At 32.9% G+C, this 22714-nt stretch overlaps 1 protein-coding gene across 2 annotated transcripts in view; it reads right to left on the bottom strand.

Moving 5' to 3' along the window:
• Positions 1-22714, bottom strand: part of LOC114342836 (polycomb group protein Pc) — a 42488-nt gene that overhangs the window by 11633 nt on the left and 8141 nt on the right. The window contains exons 1-4 of one of the 2 annotated variants that reach the window (XM_050648902.1): positions 17772-17831; positions 8194-8527; positions 5410-5624; positions 2602-2855 (exon numbers count right to left, since the gene is read on the bottom strand). In XM_050648902.1, coding sequence (XP_050504859.1) covers positions 2602-2855; positions 5410-5624; positions 8194-8527; positions 17772-17831 — 863 coding nt within the window. Of the gene's footprint in view, positions 1-2601; positions 2856-5409; positions 5625-8193; positions 8528-17771; positions 17832-22714 lie in introns of those variants that run through there. The other variant, XM_050648901.1, reaches the window with a different exon arrangement.

The following is a 22714-nucleotide window of genomic DNA, read 5'->3' as shown; positions in this document are numbered from 1 at the left end:
AAGTACTACAATTGGTCAATGCCAAATAACAAGCAACCCCTCCACACTAATAGGCAAATAGCGAGCACTTGTTCAGTATTTGCCAAATACCGCATGTCTGCCGCCGCCTTAGACCTTACTTAGATCAGACAGTTCGTGCACGATGGATTGGTAGATTAGATAGTATCGAATGTTCTCCTCGTTCACCCGATTTGAATCCTAAGGCAGGCTGCACATCAAAGAAACATGAAACGTAAATTACGTTTCATGGAAATAAACCACTGCTAAACAAATATATCCGGCCATTTATGAAACTCTCCGAAAATAAAAATGTGTCATGAGCATGAATCACACTCGTTTCATTGGTAGGCGGACTTTGAGATTTGTTTAGCAGTGTTTTCTTTTCATGAAACATGTTTTTCGTTTCATGTTTCATGTTTCTTTGGTGTGCGGCTTGGCTTAGACACATCAAAGAAACATGAAACGTGAAACATTAAACGTGAAACATGAAACAAATAAATTGTAAAAAAAGTAACCGTTTCATGTGATATGCTAATCGATGAAACAAAAATAAAATTTGTATAGTCGGCAATGGATAGTGACGTTGTCGTTGCTGTCGGCGCCGCTCTTTAATTGCTTTTTAATATTAAATAAACGTGAAACATAAAACGTGAAACATGAAACAAATAAATTCTGAAGAACGAAACCGTTTCATGTTATATAGTGTAGGAAACAGAGGTTGAACTTCGCAAACTCGACACAAGTCCGGTTTTATTTTTTTTTTTCTAGTATATCAAGGGGTGCTTTTAATGAGACTAACTTTTTCTTAAAATATTTCGCCCCGGAACACCCATTTTCATCCCTTTATCATTTGGAGGTAGTTTGTGGTTTTTGAGAAACGTAGCCCTTCCTGTACGTTTTGCAAAAAATTTACTTAATAGTAAAATGAAGAGGACTATATTTCCTACAATTTATTCCGCGACATCATTCACACACCGTTTAGCGGAGGTGGCGCCCCAAAGTTAACAAGTTTTTAAAAAAGATGTTTTAAAAATATTATTTTTCTCTAACCGTAATGGGAATCAAGAAGCAACCCAGCGGCAATTAGTCACAAATAAATGTCTGATTTTTTGGTATAGGTTTCATTTAAGGGCATTGTCCATTTTTTAATTACAGGGTGTTAACTTTTAAAAAGTCCCTTTTTATAGCATCTGAACCGCTTATGCTAGAGTAAAAAAACTTTCAGCAATTATCCATGTACTGGTGTTATTTACAAATTTGTATAATGCACCCCCAAATTTTCCCCGAAACCACCTCAAAAAAAAAAAAAGGAAATTGAATGAAAGATAATATGCAAAAATTGACTCTGAGCCACCACTGCGGCTTTAGGGTGCAAAGAAAGTAAAATATGTATAGGTCATAATATGTAGCAGACAGTGTGTTCTTTGTCATAAGTATGTTATTAATAAAATGAATAGGTGACGAAAAAAAAAACAAAAACTGGAGCCCGCCAAAGCATTTCTGAGGTTTGCAGCGCCACTGTGCCGTAACGGTTGCTTATACGAAAAAATGCATAGGACCTTATTTGTAGAGCAAATAGTGGTCTTTAATTCTGTATAAGCGTTGTTTCAAAAAGATATATAGGTAATGAAAAAATCGTAAAAACATGCTCGCCAAACTTATTTTCAGGGATAAGGGTAGTTTCCGCAGGGATGTTGCAATAACCATAATATATATTTATAAAAAAACCCTACTAATGGAGTAGGATTTTTCCCTACCCCCTTTAAAGGAATGAAAATGGGTGTTCCGGGGCAAATCTTTTAAGAAAATGTTAGTCTCATAATAAACACCCCTAGATATACCAGAAAAAAAGTAAAACCGGACTTGTGTCCAGTTTTCGAAGTTTAACCTCTGTTGCCTACACTAATACACCAATCAAAGAAACAAAAATAAAATGTGTATAGTAAATAATAGAAAGTGATGATGACGAGGTCGTTGCTGTTGTGGAAACTCTTTTATTATCTACTGTCCAAAAATCATATAGTGCATAATATTTGGTTGCAAACGAATTAATCATCTTGCCAAATTTCAATAATTTTATAGAATGAATATTCAAACATTTACATTGTTTTATTGTGGGTCCTGGTTTAAAAAAACGATATTTTCTTGTTATTGTCTATTCGGGTACCACTCCAGGTTATAATTATACAACTCTTCGTTCTGCTCCACCACAGAAACCAATGCAATATTAAATTCTTGGTCGGCATTTATTTTACGCACGTAATTAATTATTCAAAACAATGAAACTGATATCGAAAAATAGAACACATTTCATGAAACACGTTTCAAGAAGATAAAAATGTTTCACACTCGTTTCATAGATATGCGGACTTCTATTTGTTTGGCATTGTTTTATTTTCATGAAACGTGTTTTACGTTTTATGTTTCATGTTTTACGTTTCATGTTTCTTTGATGTGCGGCCTGGCCTGCCTAAAGATTATTTTTATTGGGGATACTTGAAAAGTAGAATTTATAAGACCGAAGCAGCAAATGTTGCAGAACTAAGACAAAAATTATCCAGTCCGATTTTTTTAGCACTACGGAACAAACAAAACATTTACCTTTTTTCATCCGTACGTGATGCTATAGGTTTGGGCGACGCTGGTTCCTTAGTCGACGAATGCGGTAAAGTCGCCGACAGAGTCGCGTCAGCAGGTACCTGTCTCTTATCCGTACTGGTTCTCGGCGCTGTAGCTGTCAGAACAGCTGGACTAGAAGCTGATGGAATCGCTGAAGATTCCTCTTCGGCTTTTGAATTCTGGCGCTCATTGGTCCTCGATGCAGCTGAAGTCTGCTTCGAGGAGAGCTTAGGTGCCTAAAAGTGAAACGAGTATTATTTAGTCTTTCTAGTCTCCTTCCAACAAGACTGTATAAATTGCCAAACTATATGCAGCATTAGGGATTGCAATCCAGCAGCATTTTCAATCCAGCTGGATTTTTGCAAGATTGGCCTGAATCCAGCTGGATCCAGCGCGGATCCAGCAAAATGTGGAATCAAAATAAAAACACGATTTTAATGTTTTTTTCTGTATGCTAAATTTCTAAACAACAGAAACATGAATTATTTAGTTTTATGAAAGTGATACCTTAAAAATATAGGCCTTACCTACTTCGCACTCTCTCTCTCTCTCTTGTCGTTTCCCCTGAGGATCGTGATTTCTTCCAATATTCCTAAAAACATTTCTCCATTGGTCTATATCTTCAGCTGCTCTAAGAGCTTCGCAGAATGAGTTTCCAGCTGAATGCTTTATTTGGTCGGACCATCTAATTGGTGATCGTCCTCTTGATCTTCTCCCCGGAACGTTTCCAGAAACAATTAATCTCTCTAAACTGTCGTCACCTCTGCGAACCACGTGACCAAAGAATTGCAGAATTCGTTGCAGACATATTGTGGACAGCCTTTTTTTAATATTGAGTTGGTTTAGAATGGAAACGTTTGTCCTATGAGCTATTCAAGGTATGCGTAGCATTCTTCTCCAGTACCACATCTCAAAGGCAAAAATTTTTTGGCGCTCGCATGCGCGAAGAGTCCAAGTCTCTGCTCCGTATAGAAATATTGAGAATACAAGGGCATTCACCAGTCTCATCTTGATATTTTGAGAGATAGATCTGTCTTTCCAAACTTTAGTTAGGCGACTCATCGCATTTTTTGCCATACCAATACGTCTCCGAACTTCTGCTTCACAGTTACCATCGCTAGTTATACTAGACCCGAGATAGACAAAGGTGTTTACTATCTGGTATTCCTGTAACATATTAGTCAGTTAAATAGTGTCTACTTCGCACAGAACTGCACATATAGCCGGTTGCGGATAAAGCCCTTCCGGCCTCTGTGCTGGTCGGTTTTAAGGTTATCAAATAGCCATAGACCATTGACAAACAATCGCCTTTCACTCCTTCGGGCTCATAAACCGCCATATCCTTTTCCAAAATCTTTTCGTAATCTTTTTGAGAATCAGTTTTTTGGCTATAAATGTTTTCTCTTTCTCGTTTCAATTCAATCTAAAGTTCTTGTTCCAAAGTAAAATTCACGGGCTCCGCATTAGTTGGCCCATCTTCTTCCATTATCTCTTGCACTGGTTTTACAGTTACTTGTTTATATATACGAATCAACAAATTTTTCATCTCTTGTCGCATTGCATTCTTTTTCGGCATGGGGAAGTAACCAGGATTGTTTAGTCCTTCGTCATACTTTTTTTGATTTTGTAAATACACTAATGTACTTGTAATCTCATAGAGACTCAGTTCCGTGATTCTGTTGCGTAGTGCTTCTGATAGATCGGAATTAAGGCTAAAGTCCTGGCTATTTAGTTTGTCTAAGACAAATTTCATGGTTGTGTCGGCCGTAATTAAAGTGGACTCTATTCTGTAAAGAGCTTCTACAGCCGGTTAAAAGTGGCGATTAACTCATTGCTTATTGACCACTCGCCAGCAGAAAATTTTATCGCAGAATCAATGTATATCAACGCTTTATCGATGCAAACTTTTAAGCTATAAAAACTTTCCAGCATACTGAGCTACTGCCAGCGCGATAGAATGGCAAGTTGCCGACTCACGGCTTTGAATAAAGAGGCTAATGAAGACATTAAGGGCCGGTTGTTCGAACGCTAATCAAAAATGATCATAATCAAATATTTAATTACTATCAACTGTCAATGTCAACTTTGTGTTGCTGAAAACATAATTATGGATTACAATTATGAAATTAGTTAATCAATTATGTTAATTGATTAACTAATCTCATAATTATAATCAATTATGTTTTCAGCAACCCAATCAAAGTTGACATTGACAGTTGGTGACAGTAATTAAATATTTGATAGTGATCATTGTTGATTAGCGTTCGAACAACCGGCCCTAAGTAACTTATTTCGAATTTGACACGTTTGCAGATCCGCGCTGCTGGACCCAGCATGATTTGCTGGATCCAGTATGTGAAAAAAAGCGCTGGATCCTGCTGGATGCTGGATCCAGCAATTGCAATCTCTATGCAGCATATAAGGCTGCGGCCATTGAATAGTTTACACTCTTACATATCTATACTAAAATCACAATTAAGATGCAGTAAAAGTAAATAAACCGAGACACATTAACTGTTACAAGGAGCACTCCTGAAGCATGATTTACAATGTATAAAATTTGTAAATCATCATTTGTGATTTACAATGTATATACATTGTAAATCATGATTCAGGAGTGCTCCCTGTAACAGTTAACGTGTCTCGGTTTGTTTACTTCTACTGCATCTTGATTGTGAATGTAGTATAGTGGCCGATTTTTTGAATTTATACTTCATTTAAACGCACATTTTATGCAATATTCTATGGAGCTTTCTAATTTTTGATCATATTACATTAAAGGCCACTTACTTTTACAGGCGGTGGACTCGAACTGGTAGGACTCGTAGTTATAGTCACTCCGATCTTCCCACTCTCTTTCGACAACACCTCAGCCTTCCTCTTCGTCCCAACGTCCATTCTAGCTAAAAGAGGCCTCCTGTCTTCGCTGCTAGAACTGTTTGAGTTTTCATTTTCTACAGATTCCGTTGTGGGAGCTACAACAGTTTCTGATGTCTCCTCAGAACCTACATAATACAGATATTCTTTCAAATATTACAATCTTAAAGACACTTTACACTGAAACAATGGAATGGTTCTTGAGCAATACTTATTGCTGTCTTTCCTATACCTTTACAATGAATGAATGAAAGGGGTACAACTTAATATAATCAAACTGGTATTAATATTTTGAAAACAATTGACTAATAATATGTGTTTAGTTTACTGTATAATTTGTAATCGATACTATCATACAGTAAAACCTCAATATAACGGACCTCTGTTTAACGGACTTCGGATATAACAGACAAAACATTCGGTCAAATGTAAAAAAATTAAAAAAACGTCAAGTTAATATTAACATCTTTAACCTGTCACATAACAAGATACATTGCATACGAACGGGGTCCCCGTGGGCCCCAAACGCTACGAACCTACCTACAAACTTTGGTTGTATGTTTTTGCCAAAAAATCGCTAATTTAACCAATGGATCAGGAAATAATTTTGGTAACCAAAAAATATATTACAGAAAGGTTTTAGATGAAGTAATGGTTGTATGGCATGACGAAGATAATGCAGAAGATACAGGAAGGCAGCGTACCTTGCAAAAGTGTTACTACCTTTAATTTTGCTGCAGCATGGAAAGAGGTAAAAGAGCAAACATTAAAAATTTGTTGGAAGAATTTGATTGCCAAGATGCAAACATGTATTTAGAAGGGTTGGAAGTTCCTGGTTTCTGTAGGACAATACATAAAAAAGCCAAAGAAGTAGTAGCTGAGGAAGATCTTTTACAATGGCTAGAAGTAAATAAAGGTGACCCTGGATATAACATCATAACTGAAGGTGAATAAGTAGGTGAAGCACCTAAAAAATGCACCGCCAAAAATTAAGATTAGAGGTAAATCGCATCTCGAAGATCTAATAACATTTATTGATTATTCTTCAGACAACAAAGTTCAACTGTATTATACGCATTTTCGTAATTTTGGAGAGTTGATTATAAAAAACAGCAACTTCAGAAGTGCAAACAAAACTTGATTCCTTTTTCAAAGTAGGATTACCGAAAGCAAGCGCGTCGATATCAAACAGCAACGACAGCAACGTTTTTTTTGAAGTTATACTTCTTTACGGGCGTAATGACGGTGAAATTTTATATGGGAAAACCTAGCGACCGGGCGCATGCGCATTATAACTTTGTTCTGATTGGATGTTCAAATGACATGACAAAAATTATCCAATATGGCAGCTGTGGCACAGCTGTGGGACTGTGTTTGGTTATAATGTATGCTTGTTGCGTTTTAAAATTTGTAGGAAGAGAAACAACAAACAAAAAGTTAGTTAATGGTTATACTGCCTTTTTAAATAGTTTTCATATTATATTTTTGGACTTATTTACATAGAAGAGATGATTGTTGCATGCCAATGTGAAAGCTCATCAAACTGTGCCTAGTATGAGTGCCGCAGATCTCGCTTATTCAAAGCTAAAGAATCTTTCACTGGTAAGTGTTTTATAAATAGTTGATCAAATTTTGTTATGATATTTGAACATAGCCACTTTGCACGACGCAAGTGATTGCGAAATGTATTAGTCGTTATACGGGCTCCGATACCTACCTTGAACCTACCAAAATACATAAGTAGTATGTAATACTTTTTTTTACATAATTTGATTACCATCAAAATTTATATCAATATTCACCTAATATATTGTCTTCTTACCCTATGTTTTGTTGTATTTTTTCAATTCTAAATCATTTCAATTCAAAATCAAAATAATTTGATTTACATAAGTTAAAAATGTCAAAAGGTTAATCTGTTTAGTTAGACGATCTTCGCACATAATGACAAGCTGCCTCTGTGGTGCAGTTTTAATGCGGGTGAATCCCAATACAACGCAAATACCAGCCGCGTGGTAAGTTGGTTCGAATCCCAATAGAAACTTTTATTTTTTTATTTTTTTTTATACATTTTATGATTGTAAGTATATTTATTATATAATTTTATTTTCAGAAAATACGTATTTAGTTAAAAATTTTTCCGACAATTAATGTTCAGAAATCATTTGTGGCATTTTTAATGTGTTTGTGTGTGTTTTATTTTTTTATTATTTTAATTTTTGGCACTGTTTTAATAAAAATGTTTGAGAAGTATTAAGTATAAATTAATTTAATATTTAAATAAAATATAAATAAAAAGTATATTAATTTCGTTTATAATCATATAATCATATAATCATATAATAGAAGTATAACTTCTTACGTGCGTACAAAGTACACACACATTATTTTTTTCTATTTATTTTAAACCTATTGTTATATAACGGACTTTCGGCTTTAACGGACACCGTTTCCCCCCAATTAGTCCGTTATATCGAGGTTTTACTGTATATGTAAACAAATCCAAATCAGATGATAAATATCAAAATAACCATAAACTATATAAATACAAAGCAAGGAATTGCATTGTATGTCATTGCCACCCATTTAAAGTAATTTTAAGACGAAGTTATAAATATTAACTTTGTTTTTCTTCAATATATTTCTTTTTCTTCTCTAATAATATATGATAATAACTAAAAAAATGAATATACTAACCTGCCCGAGTATCATCATCTTCAACACGAGCAGTTGCCTCATGTTTGGTCTTGCCTTTGGCTGCAGGAGGTGCGGGAGTAACAGTCTCAGATGGACCTTCATCTTGACTTTCCTCCCCACTCCTGACCCCCTCATCTTCGGTGTCTTCTGCTACTGGAGCCACAGCAGAAGAAGAATGATGTTTTTTCTTAGGTCCTCGTTTGAGGGTTCCATCTGGTCTGTGGTTTTGCTCGTAGAGTTCTATAAGGCGGTTGTCTAAGATGTTTTCCTCAGGTTCCCAAGTGTTGTGCCTTTGACTCCAGCCTTTCCATTTTACTAGATACTCCACCACACCCTGAAAATACAAATGAAATATTAGTTAAAACATAGGCAGAAATTATTTCCATACAATAGTAGAATTTGATAAAAATATTAATTAAATATTAAGGGGATAGGTACGTATTTTCGGCTGCAATGCTATTCAAATGGGGATTCATTTTTTTCGAATCCTGAGAAAACTAATAAGTATTTTTGAAAAATTTAAACGCAGAATGAAAGATTATGTTATTAGCGAGGGCCGAAAATCCCTGAGAACTTCTATAATGTTTATTTTAATAAGTTACAGGGGTGAAAAACTAAGAGAAAATTTAGTGTGATTTTTAATTTCAAATATCTCATTCAAAATAAACTTTTTATTTATTCTAAGGGACTTTCGGCCCTCGGTAATAATTTAGTATTAGATTCTGCATTTAAATTTTTCAAAAATGATTTATTGGTTTTTCTAGGATTTGAAAAAAATGAACACAATGTCCGTGGTAATATTTTCCAAATGTATCTTTGTCATACAACGCACTCAGTTGAATAGAATATTGTCAGCATATTGTCAGTCAGACAGTGACAATTTTAAATATTTGACATGGTATCAGGAATATTTTGAGTTGTTAATTAAATAATATCGATAGTGTATTTGATAAATAATTGATTTAAGACGTGAACTTAATAAAAAGTTATTTATTGTGTATTATTTATGGAAGATCCAAGCAGAGAATACATCAGAATATTATATATTCTGTGATCCAAGTATTTTGTTGTTAAAGATGTTAAAAATTATTGTAAGCGTTCCATAGTAACAATATATTATTAAAAAATCACCTTAACACTTTTTCTCTTTTCTCGATTGAGTATTAGTTTTTGTTGTACATATAAATTATTACAATCACTGAATACATAGTTAGTGAAAAAATTATCACATTTATTAATTGAATTAATAATTTGCAATTATACAAATAATTAACAGTTATCCAAGAACATTTAAAACTCATCTCTTTAAAGTTAATGGTGACATTATTCTAGTAATGTTTACATATCCATACTAGTGTGAATTTTACTACATGTAATTTGCCGTGTAAAGAGAGAAAAAGTAGGGATAGACGTAAAATATTTGCAAATTATGTACCAATGGCCTTAAGGATGGTGATATTCTTAGTCTTCTGTAGAAGTAAACAAAATTTGGAAGTCAAAGTCACATTCCATTCAGGTCTTAAAAGACCCACACCCAGAATATAGTGTAAAATAAAAGAACTTGTGATAGTTACCATGTACCCGTTTGACTCTGGCAAATTTTGATTGATATTGTTTGAATTGTAAGACATTGTGAGAGTCTTATACACATATTTGTATGAGAGTTAAAAAAACAATGTCTGTTTGATTTCCCAAAGTTTTGGAGGTGAAGATTCTACTGACGAAAAATCTCCACTAACGAGCTTTGGTTATTAAAGATATTTTGAAACTGGTCTAAAATTGTTCCATAGCATATCACAGAACGAATCTTTTTTATAAATATCTTTTTGTAAAAAGACGTAAATTATATAATAAAATATTTGGATATTTCAGCTCAATTCGGAAACAATTAATACGTTTCAAGATGTAAGATCTCCAAAAACATTAGCCTTCTTTATTCCAGGGATTAGGCACTAAGGATTAGTTGAATAAACCATACTGATCAGTATCAAAATTGCGATTATACTGATTATTTCATTCATAGTGATTCTGACCACTAAAAACTTACAAGAATAAAAATTACAGCAGTAATTGTTTTCGATAATTTCCCATCGTCAAGTATTACGTCAGATGACCTTCGTTGCTAAGCAAAAATGAACATTCAGTGACATTAATGACAATTAATGTTTTACAACTTGTCAAAGAGGTTTGTATGAACAGGTTTAGCAATATTCAGGCGAAGATATCAATAAAATATTAGTTAAACTGATTTAAAAAGACAGTTTTATTCATGAAATAATCGTATCGAATTAAACTCGAGCTCTTAAAATTACTGATTTGTTTTGCCCTCGTGACACGACATAATTTCAAAGAAACTGTCAAAGTATCACTTGGGATACAAATCGATAATTTTAGAGCTCTGTGTATGTAATTACTACTGATAATATTCATATCGCCGCTTCACAAGAACGTAGGCTTAAGTCAAAAAAGACGTTTTTCGAGGAGAGGCATTTTAAAATTTTATAGATATGATTATGGGCATAACTCCGAATAAGTTGTTACTTTAAAGAAATTACCTATACAATTTTGTTAGAAATATATCTACCTAAATACTATCCGTTGCAGGATAATTCGGATGGAATTCCCCAGATTAAGAGACTGGGCCGATATCAAGCACAAAATGACTGTACTCCCTAAATGCTGTAACGAATAGTCATCCTTAGTCTTTCGTTAGATTAGGTTCAATTTTAAATTATATCCAAAGTTTAAAAGTACTTTACTAAATGATAAATCTGATTAAATCCGAAATATCTTGCAGCGAATGGTACAAACTGTGATAACTAGATAAATTTATAGTGTTAAAATGGTTAAATTTTATCATTTTGTTACCCCTATTAGAGTTGAGTCTTTATTCCTGAGAAACATTTACTTCAACTTTGTTAAAACGCTGACCTAACTACAAAAAGAGTCCTTATTTTAGAGAGAATTTTCACAAAAACTAATCTTAAATATAAAAACAGTCGTCCTTGACGAGAAGTTAACTTTGGTCTGTATTTGTACAAAAATGTTAAGTATTTAACTACTTTCGCGCCAAACAAATATAGACACTGGGTGTCATCTCTTAGCGACTATTATTATTAATGTCATAGGTCTTTATTCACGCGATAGATACTTTTATTTTTTGTAGATCTGCATTAATAAGTCAATTTCGTAAAATTTTTACTTAAGTCTACGTTCTTGCAAAGCAGCGATATGTAACTAATGGCAGCAGCTATAATTCAGTGGATATGGTACTGGGATAGTGAGCTATGGACACGGTTTGATCCATAGGTACAGTTTTACATTCCAGTTTTTTCTGGAATAATAATGAGTAAACTTGACAAAGAAAACCAAAGTGTAGAAATCATTAGAAGAGCAAGACTAACATAGGTAGGATTTGGAAAACTTAGTTGGATACTTAAGAACTGCAAAATACCACAATACTTGAGGAGCAAAGTGTTCAACCAGTGCATCCTTCCCCTCATGACAGATGAATGTCAAACCTGAATCCTAACCAAGGCAAATATGAATAAACTTTCCACAGCAGAAAGGGCAATGGAAAGAGCAATGGTAGGTATACGACTGTCAGATAAAAAGAGGAACAACTAGGCAAGAACAAATACAAAAGTCGAAGATATAACAACAAAAATTGCCAAACTCAAATATAGAGAAGAATTTATTCAAAAATTAGGTAACCCTAATATACAGTTACAATTGAGATATTTTATAATATGTATATACAATTTAAATTATTTGACAATAGAAAAGTGTTATTAAGAAACAATATCCAAGTCATAATAATAAAAATAAAACAAAAAAACACTTAAAATATTCCATTACAATACAAGCATAAAAATACTACATTACTCAAAATATAACATTAAACTACACGCAGTTAAAAAACACATTTAGAAGCCACGTGAGACATTAAATACGATTTGCAACATAATTCTTTAAATTTTTCCTATACATGTTCATTGAGGTCTTCAACTTGAGTTCCGTTGGCAACTTATTGAAATTATCAAAACCTTTATAGAGAAGTGAGTTCATAGCACTTGTAGTATTGGTTCTGCTGATGTAAATATTATTAGAATTTCTCGTAAAATAAGGGTGAATATCTGAATTGTAACTAACAAGATCGAGAAAATATTTAGGTGCCAATCCATGTATAATTCTAAAAATCAATATCATGGTCAAATAAAAAAGACGTTGCGATACCGAAAACCACTGCAAAGTATTCAACATCAATGTGACATGTGTTAATCTACTTGTACTTAAAATGATCCTCATTCCACGATTCTGTAATTTTTGTAATTTGGCTAGTTGGTTAAGATTTAAAAGATATAAGATGGATGCACAAAAATCAAAATGAGGTTGGATTATCGATTTATATACAGTGATCCTTGACTGAAGTGACAAATTCTTAGAAATTCTTGTAAAGAAATACAATGTTTTTGTGAGTTTTTTACATGTATACTCGAGATGCTTGTCGAATGATAGAGTATTATCTAATTGAAAACCAAGATATTTAATTTGTGTCACTAGTTCAATTGGTTCCTCATCAATGTTTAACATTATATTGTTAGTATTAAGAATCCTGTACTTAAATTTAGATGTAACTATCATGGCTTTTGTCTTACTTACGTTTAATTTAAGTTTATTAAGTTTTAAGTATTTAGACACTGAACGTAAAACGTGATTCATTTTGTCAACCGCCCCTTCAATAGAACTATCGCTACAAGCCAAAAGGGTATGTATCATCAGCGAAAAGGTTAATAAATTCACAGTCCACAAACAAATTTATATCATTTAAATATAATATAAAAAGCAATGGTCCAAGTACACTACCCTGCGGTACACCAACGTTATTACTGACAGTTTCGGATAATACATCAGAGATTTTTACTCTTTGCTTTCTGTCAGTTAAGAAGTTCCTTAGCCAATTCAGAACAGCTCCATTAATGCCATAGGTTTTTAGCTTATCCAATAAAATGTATCTATCAATCGTTTCAAACGCTCGTTTAGATCTAGAAAAACTGCAACTGTATAATTATTTCTATCTATTTCTTGTTTAAATTTACATATTGAGAGTTGAACAGCCGCTTCACATGAATGATTCTTACGAAAACCGGATTGATGATTAATTAAAATATGGTTCAAATCTATGTGATAAAGAATTTGCTCGTATACAACCATTTCCAATACTTTCTCCAAAGCCGGTAACATGTTGATAGGTCTAAATTCGCTCGACTTAATAGTATTTGTCACTTTAGGGATAGGAACAACTGTACTTATTTTTAAGTCAGATGGAACAATGCCACCATCTAGGGAAGTATTAATCAAATTTAAAATAACATGACCTATGGTTTCAAATACTTCTTTAATCATTTTACTACAAAGAACGTCTTGTGGATTGTACTTACTATCAAGAGAGTTAATGATGTGTCTTAGGTCAGAAAGTGATATTAATTTAAATTTTGTAAAGGGCATGTATAAATTACTATTAACGTTAATCCAAGAATTTTGTAATTCCATACTGTTAACTATATCCTCTATGCTATTAACATAATACACATTAAAATTGTTTGCAATGTCCACCTTATCATGACATACGCTTTTCTGACCATTAAACTCAAATTCTATTTGGAAAATCCCGACCGTTCCTGTTAACTAATTTTTTTAAAGTCTTCCACATTAATTTAGAGTTATTTTTATTTCTGTCAATTTTATCAAAGTAGTATTGGTCCTTTTTGACTTTCAACACATTCACAACCTCATTTCTAAGTTTTTTAAAAGTTAACCAATTATTATCCCTCTCTTGACACAAAGAATTCTTAAACACCTTGTAGCTGCTATCCCTAGCTCTTATTTTATTGGCTACTTCATTATCAAACCATGGCAAGTGACCCCTATAACTACACGTTTGGATGGGAGCTACATTATTTAATGTTCTACCACAAGTATCATGTAACTCTTGGTATAAAATATTTACATCAACATTATCCAAAGACCAACGGTATGAAATCAAATCAGTTTTAATTTTATTCATATTAGTACTACTTAAGTTCCTAAAAGATCTTGGTAAATTAGTAAAGTTATTAATACAGTTTGAAAAATTCACTGAAATTACTGAATGATCGGTAATTGCAGGTGCAGAATGGACATCAGACACGCAATTATTTTGATTAACTAACACATAATCAAGAAGAGTTTTACTTACATTAGTAATTCTGGTGGGCTCAGCAGTTAGCTGGCTAATCCCATACATTGTTAGTATATTTTTAATTTTATTAGTATAAAAACTGTTGCTTAAGTAATCCAAATTAAAATCCCCTACTAAAACACATAAAGAATCAGATGCAAAAAGTTCACAAATTTATCCAGAAATATTGCATCAGAGGAAGATGGAGAGTGGTACAGACAACCAACAACCACTAGAGACGAACCAATTGCTATTTTTATAAATTTGCACCAATAGTTTCCCTCCAGAGTAAAAGTTTTAAAAACAGAGTAGTGAAAACAGTTTTTTACATAGATATTAACACCACCAGTATGACGACTCGTCGAATCACATCTTACTGCATTGTACCCCTCAATGTTAATTTCGACATCTTCAATGTCATTAGTTATTCTAGCTTCACTTACCAAGATTAATTTAGGATCATATGGAACCAAACATCCTTCAATTTGATCTTTATTGCATAGAAGACTTTGGGCATTTAAATATAATATATCAGTATGTATATCAGTATGTATTAAGACGTATACTAGTAGGTAAAATAGAGCTTCGCAGGCCACACTCCTAGACAACAAGACCAACATTGGGACACCACGATACAACATTGGAGACCTGGAGGAAGAATAGAGACCTCTGGAAAGAGTTGGGAGAGGCCTATCTATGTCCAAACATGAATGAGAGAAGGCTAAGAAGAAGAACATTAAGAAACCAATTCACTTCTTATCCTACATTGGTGGTATCTAAAGTAAGTAGTATTTGGAGATTGGAGTTATCTAAAGTAAGTAGTATATAATTTTTGATGGTCGTCCCCAGACAAAATAAAGGTCTATGGGATAAATAGAATAACTCTTAACCTTTAACTACCCGCGCATCAAGTTATAACATAACTACACGCGTGGCGTACTTTATACGCCACAAAAAAACACACTTAAAAACAGCGGATTTGTTTTTTTTTTTAAATACACTTAGTTGTTTGTTATAAACCTTATTCGGCATCAGTGAATACTTTTAGGTCCTTCTCAGTAAGCCAATTGGGATTTATAATGGGAATCATGGAATAACTGGATTCCATGATAAATAAAATTACTAATAAAATATTTTTTGAAATGTGATTTTTTACAGGAGAAAAAATATTGTTAATAAAGAAAAATATATTTTGTGCCATAATGACTAAAAAACAATTGAAATATGTACTTATATTACGACTTATATTAATATAATCGTGACATATATTGTCCACCACCGGAAACAACAAATAATAAACTGTAAATTACGATCTTCCCAGAAAGCCGATTATAACGAAACTAAAACCAAATTGCAAAGCACATTCCAGTGATAGGTTAGAGAGATAAACAAGGTCAAAAATTAAATTTTTAAATATATTTGCAGTAGAATTCTTATATCTGGCGTACAAAATACGCCAGCGCGTGTAGTTAAAGGTTAAACTAATTGATGGATCAATCTGAAATTTTGAGGGTTCATTAGGAATCACAATACCCAATTTCGTCACAAAAACAAATATCTAGGTTGATTCTTTGCAACATTTACAAAGAATTACTGATTTTGTTAATAATTAAAAAAGATGCGGAAATTTCTACATAAACCTGGATTTATCAGTCCTGAACAGGGTCTTTTTGTGCTTATTTCCCTGGTATATTAGTTGTACAGTGGAACCTCGATAACTCGGATTAATCGGGACCGCGGCCGATCCGGGTTATCGAAAATCCGGGTTAGCCGGAGAATATGGTAAAAATTAATAAATAACCTCCATTATAATTACAAAAACATGAAACACATATGCACAGTACACATCTAAATTACGTATAGTTATATAGAGTGTAGTTTTGTTCATTTCTTGGTAAAAAACTCAGTCATACTGTAGAGATGTACCGACACCATAATATAGTATCATAATATCATATTATGATGCTGCAATAAATTTGTTTTAAAGATTCGCCTTTATCAATCCTACCTAATGTTTCTAGTTTCTTTTCCATTGTCACTACAACATTTTTACGTTCTGTTATTATTACCTAGACAAAAATCACGCAAACACAATCTGAAGCACGATTACAGAACAGAACAAAAGTGATTAATACGACTGTAATACTACACACAATACGGTCACAAGGAACAATGTTGTTATTTAAGAACAGACTAAGACCATTGTTTTAAAAAAGAATTTTTAAATAGTCACGTCTATTTTAAACAATGCTAAGACAGTTTGACATAAATAAAGGAAAAGGAATACAGACAGGTGCCTGTTCTTTCCGATAAGCCGAGACGGTCGCTCTGCCTGCCGCCGTGTGCATGAATCATTTTTACTATTGTATATGTAGTTCAAATTACACAAATACACATTATCTCTCAAATATTATTTTGCCTACATACATTTTTATTTGATAAAATTGTTAAAATGTTTATTTGTTAAATTTTTGTCTGATGAAAATCGGTCCGGGTTAGCCGGACTTCCGGGTTATCGGGGGCCGGGTTATCGGGGGCCGACTTATCGGGGTTCCACTGTACTTTACAGTTAAAGTGGCATCAGAGCATCTCCCTAACCAATAGTCAGTTGTTTTAAGACACTATTACGATTGTCATTGGTACCCCAATTAATATACTGTGGTATTCACCCAAAATGTTTAAATAAAAAGGCATTTTACATTAGTTGTATTTCAACTTCTAATTGTTCTCTTTTATGTTAGTGTCCCACTTTTTATAGAGGGACATAAATATGATTTCATATTAGCAGGACTTTTAGTAGAAAAATAGCTATGCTATTTCACACAAAACCCACAAAACTTGAAACTATATTAGTAGCATTTATTATTGAACAACAAAGTAAACTTCAACAAATTATTTATAACAACAAAGAAAAATGTCCAATTCCAAACAATTTTAACAATTATAAATGTTCCTTTATCATGTGCAATCCAGAAATCTATATCAGCTTTGATGTTTCAACTATATTTTCCCATTACTATATATTTTTGTTGGAAAACTATACTAGAGTTTTGGCACAGTTGACTTTAATATAATATAAAATATAGAAAATCTTTTATTTATTTACATTCAACACCACAAACCACAAGTTCGAAGAAATTCAACTAATTAGCACCGTAAACGAGGGTTTTTAATTTGACCAAAAACATTTAAAACCTAGTCAACATGTTAAATTAAATTTGATGGTGTTCTGACATTTTGACCATAAGGAATTCCCATTCCTAATCCGGCCCTTTTTTGTCCCACCCGCCAAATATGACAAGTCCCAAACATCACTTGATTATTTTATTGTTTACATCTCTCTACTATTCTTGTTTACCTTTCGAATCCTTTTCCTAGTAATTCTCTCAGCGGTATAAACATGATCGTCACCCACCATGACATTCACGTTATTAGGTTTTCGATTTCGTGAAATAACAGTTTTACGAATATTATCGAACATCATTGGTTTATATTTGTTATAAATAATATTTGGGTATAATTATGATTTAGTTTTAATTCTGGTAGTTTTTCCTTTAATTTGGGCTATTAGAGAGAGACATACTTTATTGATACTATGTACCAAAAGGCCATCGACCGAAGTCTTTCAGCCAATTTACATAATTATTATACATTAATACAGTATATGTTTTTTGTTAATATTAATACAATACAATAATTAAAAAAAATATTTGTATGTGGCGGTAATCACAATATCACTGACAATTAGTTACAATACAGATGATGATTTAAATATAGTTGTTTATTGTCTTGATGTGTAGCAGATTTCTTCAAAAAGAGTTCTTCCTGGATATCTATGGGCACTGTCCTCTTGGATCTTCCCAATGTGGGGCTCAATCAAATTTTTGTTATTGTCATTAATGAAGAGATATTTAAACAGCTTATTGAGTCTCTCATTAATAGGTTCAATTTCAGTTTTATCATACAGCATTCTGTTTGATGGATTATGAAGTGGGTTATCAGGATGACGCATTCTAGTGATTTGTCGAAGGCTAGTTGTTTCAGCCACTTTTATATTATTTTTGGCAGGACCTTTAGAATTATGGAAAATTGCAGAACCATACTCCAGCATGGGCCTGCAAATCATTTTATAAATATTGGCTGCTGTTTCAATCGTAATTCCCTCATTCTTGTATGTTAAACTTCTGAAGTGTTTTGCTCTAGTTATAATTTTCCTTTTTATAACTGCTGTGTGGTGGTTGAACTTCAATTTGTTATCTATTTCTATTCCCAAATACTTAACAGTTTGGGAGGGTTTAATAATATTGTCACATATGTTTATAGTTGGTGAGTGATCTTGGATTCTATGGTTAAATATTATTAGTTTTGTTTTAGAAGGATTTATTGTTAATCTCCATTTATTCATCCAAGATATTGTGTCATCCACCTGCCTCTGCAATAAGTCCATTGTCTTTATTAAATTTTTTCCATATGATATCACTGCAGTGTCATCAGCAAATTGTAGCAAATTAGTATTGATTAGTCTATTGTCGCATATGTCACTGCAATAGAGATTATATAATAGAGGGGAGAGTGGTGAACCTTGTGGAACTCCTTGTTGCACTGAAAATGAATGGGAATATGTTTCATTGATGTTAACTATACACCTGCGTCTTCTAAGAAATTCGTCAATAATCCATATTAGAGAAGGGGAGCATTTCATGCTGTGAAGTTTATATAACAATCCTCTATGCCAAACGGAGTCAAAAGCCTTTTTGATGTCCAAGAAAACTCCAGCGGCCTTTAGTCCTTGCAATCTTGCTGCCTGTATATTGGATGTTACTATTGAAAGAGGAAGGATTGTAGATGATTTTTCTCTAAATCCAAACTGGTGTGCTGGAATATGTTGGTTTAATTCATTATACAATCTTCCTTGGATAATTTTCTCAAAATTTTTTCCAATTACTGGGAGAAGGGTGATTGGACGGTAATTTTGGGGTAGTTGATGGTTAGTATAAGGTTTAGGAATAACTATTACAATGCCTGTCTTCCACTCATCAGGGAAGAAATGATTCATGATACAATAGTTATATATGCTCATTATCTCCTTATGAATATCTGGATCTAATTGTCTAAGAATTTTACGATTGATGGAATCTTTGTCTGGAGCTGTGTTTTTTCCTTTATATAGAGCCTCGTCATATTCATCTTCTGTGATGTCCTGAAGAGCATTCAGATTACTACTATTTTCATAAAAACTTCCAAACCAACTATCCACCTCCTCTAAGGTATCTCTATCAAAATTGTTATCCTCATTAAATTTGTAGGTTTCTTCAAAGTATCTAGCAAAAGCACTACATTTTTCTTCATCTGTACTATATATCTGGCCATCATAAATCAGTTCTAAAATCTGTTGTCTAAACGATTTATATTTAGACAGTTTTTTTTATTTCATTCCAGTAAGTTTTTCCTTTCATGGAGTTTATACTTTTACATGCTAGGATCCATTTATGTTGTTTAAATTGTGATATAAGTTTGTGAATATCTTTGTTTAGTTCATTAAATTGTGATTTTAATGCATGTGTCTCATTTTTTTGGATCTGCCTGAGTAACTGTCTCTTCAATTTAATCAGAGACAAAATGAAGGGTGGAAGATTGTAATTAAAGGGTGATTTCTTCTGCTTGGGCGAAGTTTCTATTATTAATTTAGACAACATAGTGTTGAAATTTTTAATGTAATTTGGGCAAATGTCATGCCTTATATTCAAAAATTCTTTCATTCTACTATTTACATTTTGTACATTACATTTTGCTATATTGGGAAGATTAATTTCATTAATGTGGTCAGGATCATGATGTAGATTAAAATCAAATTGCAAAGCCAAGTGATCACTTCCCAGATCTGGAGTTACAAGTATATTTGTGATATTATTTATAATATTTTTAGAACAAAATAATATATCTGGAGTTGTGCTTGGGTTACCTGCCATTATAAACGTAGGAGGAGTACGTATTTGACAAAAATTAGAATTTTGAAGAAAACATTTGATTTGCTTCATACGTGAGGGGCTTGATTTTGGGCTAAAATCGCCAATGATTATTGAATAATCATAAAGGGATGCTTTAATGAAGATAGTTTCTTCAATTAGTGAGAAATTGTGAACATAGACTACGAAAACATGTAATTTGGAGTCTTTAAAAGGAAATGAGACATGAATGCAGTTATTAAGAGGGTTGTTTATTCGTGGAGGATTTTCTTTACCCATCTTCCATGTTTTTCTGGATTGTATAAGACTGCCTCCTCTGAAGTTCTCGTTTAATATATTTCCTTTTTGTTGGATTATAGACCAGTCACAATATGGGTTAATAAAATCTTTATTTTTGCTTTCCACACACATAAAACTATCGATATTGTTAGCTTGTAAATAGTTGTATATTAAATATTTCTTTGGTTGAAAACTATTGATATTTGAATAAAGAAACCTCACCTTATGAGCCATTATCCTGAAATATTGCAAGGCCTTCCTGTGGCATAGTTGGTGAGTTATTGGTTGGTTTTTCCAGATCGAACATGAGTATAAATAGTCGATTTCCGCTAAATACTGGGGTAGTATCAATGTTATATTATGTACAAATCTCTTTTTTAGCTTAATTATGATTTCTTGACGATCTTTATTTTTAGGATTATTTAGTTTGTTAGTACAGTGGAACCCCGTTAACTCGGATTAATTGGGACCGCGGCCGATCCGGGTTATCGAAAATCCGGGTTAGCCGGAGAAAATGGTAAAAATTAATAAAATATGGTATGCTTACAGATAAACTCCGTTATAATTGTCACACAGACACTGGTAAACCACGTTCGCATTCCACACAAAACCACACATACAAAGCGTCGTCAAAAGTCTCATTCTTAGCTTTATTAGCTTTGCACCGATTAAACTGTCTTTTGTTATCATTTTGAAAAAAAAATTCTTCGATTTTAGTTCTATTTTTCTTCCAATCCGATACTGTAGATGTACCGACACCATAATATAATGCTGCAAGATTCACCTTTATCAATTCTACTTAATGCTTCTAGTTTCTTTTCCATTGTCACTACAACATTTTTACGTTTTGTTGCCCTTATAGACAAAAGACACACAAACACAAAATCTGAATAAATTTACGAACGATTACAAAACGGAAGCGAACAATAATACGACTTTACTACACATAATACCGTCTCTGATGTTATGTTATTTAATAAAAGTGATGACTAAGACCATTGTTAAAAAAAGAATTTTAATAGTCTTTTCTAAACAATGCTAACACAGACAGTTTCAAAAAAATAAAGGATAATACAGGTGCATGTTGTTTTCGACAATGAATGTGGTGTACCATGAGTCATTTTTACTATGTTATATGTAGTTCAATCCGGTTCCATTATCTCTCAAATATTATATTACATAGAGTTGGTACAAAACCTCGTGAACCTTGAAAATGCGTATGTATAAACGAAATAAAATGAAGCCAAAAACATACGACTATTTTATTTGCTGCGAATTGCGCGACAGGGTCCCATCTGCACCCTGATTGCCCTGATATTTTCAGTAATGTCGGATTCATCAATCGTTTCGTTCGTATATTGACGTCACCAAATGAATGAATTAGGTTTACGAGATTTTGTAACAGCAATACATTTTTATTGTTGAAATGTTTGTCTGATAAAAATCGGTCCGGGTTAGCCGGAGTTCCGGGTTATCGGGGGCCGACTTATCGGGGTTCCACTGTATATGTTTCAATAATATGATCATGATATCGATACATTTTTGGCAAAGTAACGTAAGTGACATTTTTGGCGAAAATCATGTTTTTCCATTAAACTAACGCTATTAGTGTTTAGAAGGTACTGTCAAAGTGTAGTAAGCCTAGAATTGCTTTAAACCTTTTTTTTTTTAACTATTTTAAAAACGTATGTCCAGAATTTTTTTAATCATACCCGCAAAAGAAACGTAACTTTAGCACTATTTCCATAATAATAACGTAAGCAAACGTCGTTTCCCGCCATAATAACGTAAGTACCAGTCGGTTTCTGTTACTTACGTCAGATTTTCGCAGTCAGTGTTTGGCTTACGACAGTGACAGATTCATGCTACAATCAACTAAATGATTGATTTTAGGTAAGTTATAACGAAAAACATATTTTTGTAGTTATATTTCAAAAAACTCGAAAACCTTAACCAACATTATGAACCTGTAAAACTCCTTTTCATATTTAATTTTGTTTATTTATTACAAATTATTTTGACATAGCCTAAGAAAAAATTTGGTTGAATTGTTTGT

The sequence above is a fragment of the Diabrotica virgifera genome, chromosome 4, assembly GCF_917563875.1.
Source record: "Diabrotica virgifera virgifera chromosome 4, PGI_DIABVI_V3a".
Lineage (NCBI taxonomy): Eukaryota > Metazoa > Arthropoda > Insecta > Coleoptera > Chrysomelidae > Diabrotica > Diabrotica virgifera.
This window is presented reverse-complemented; position numbering and strand designations above follow the sequence as displayed.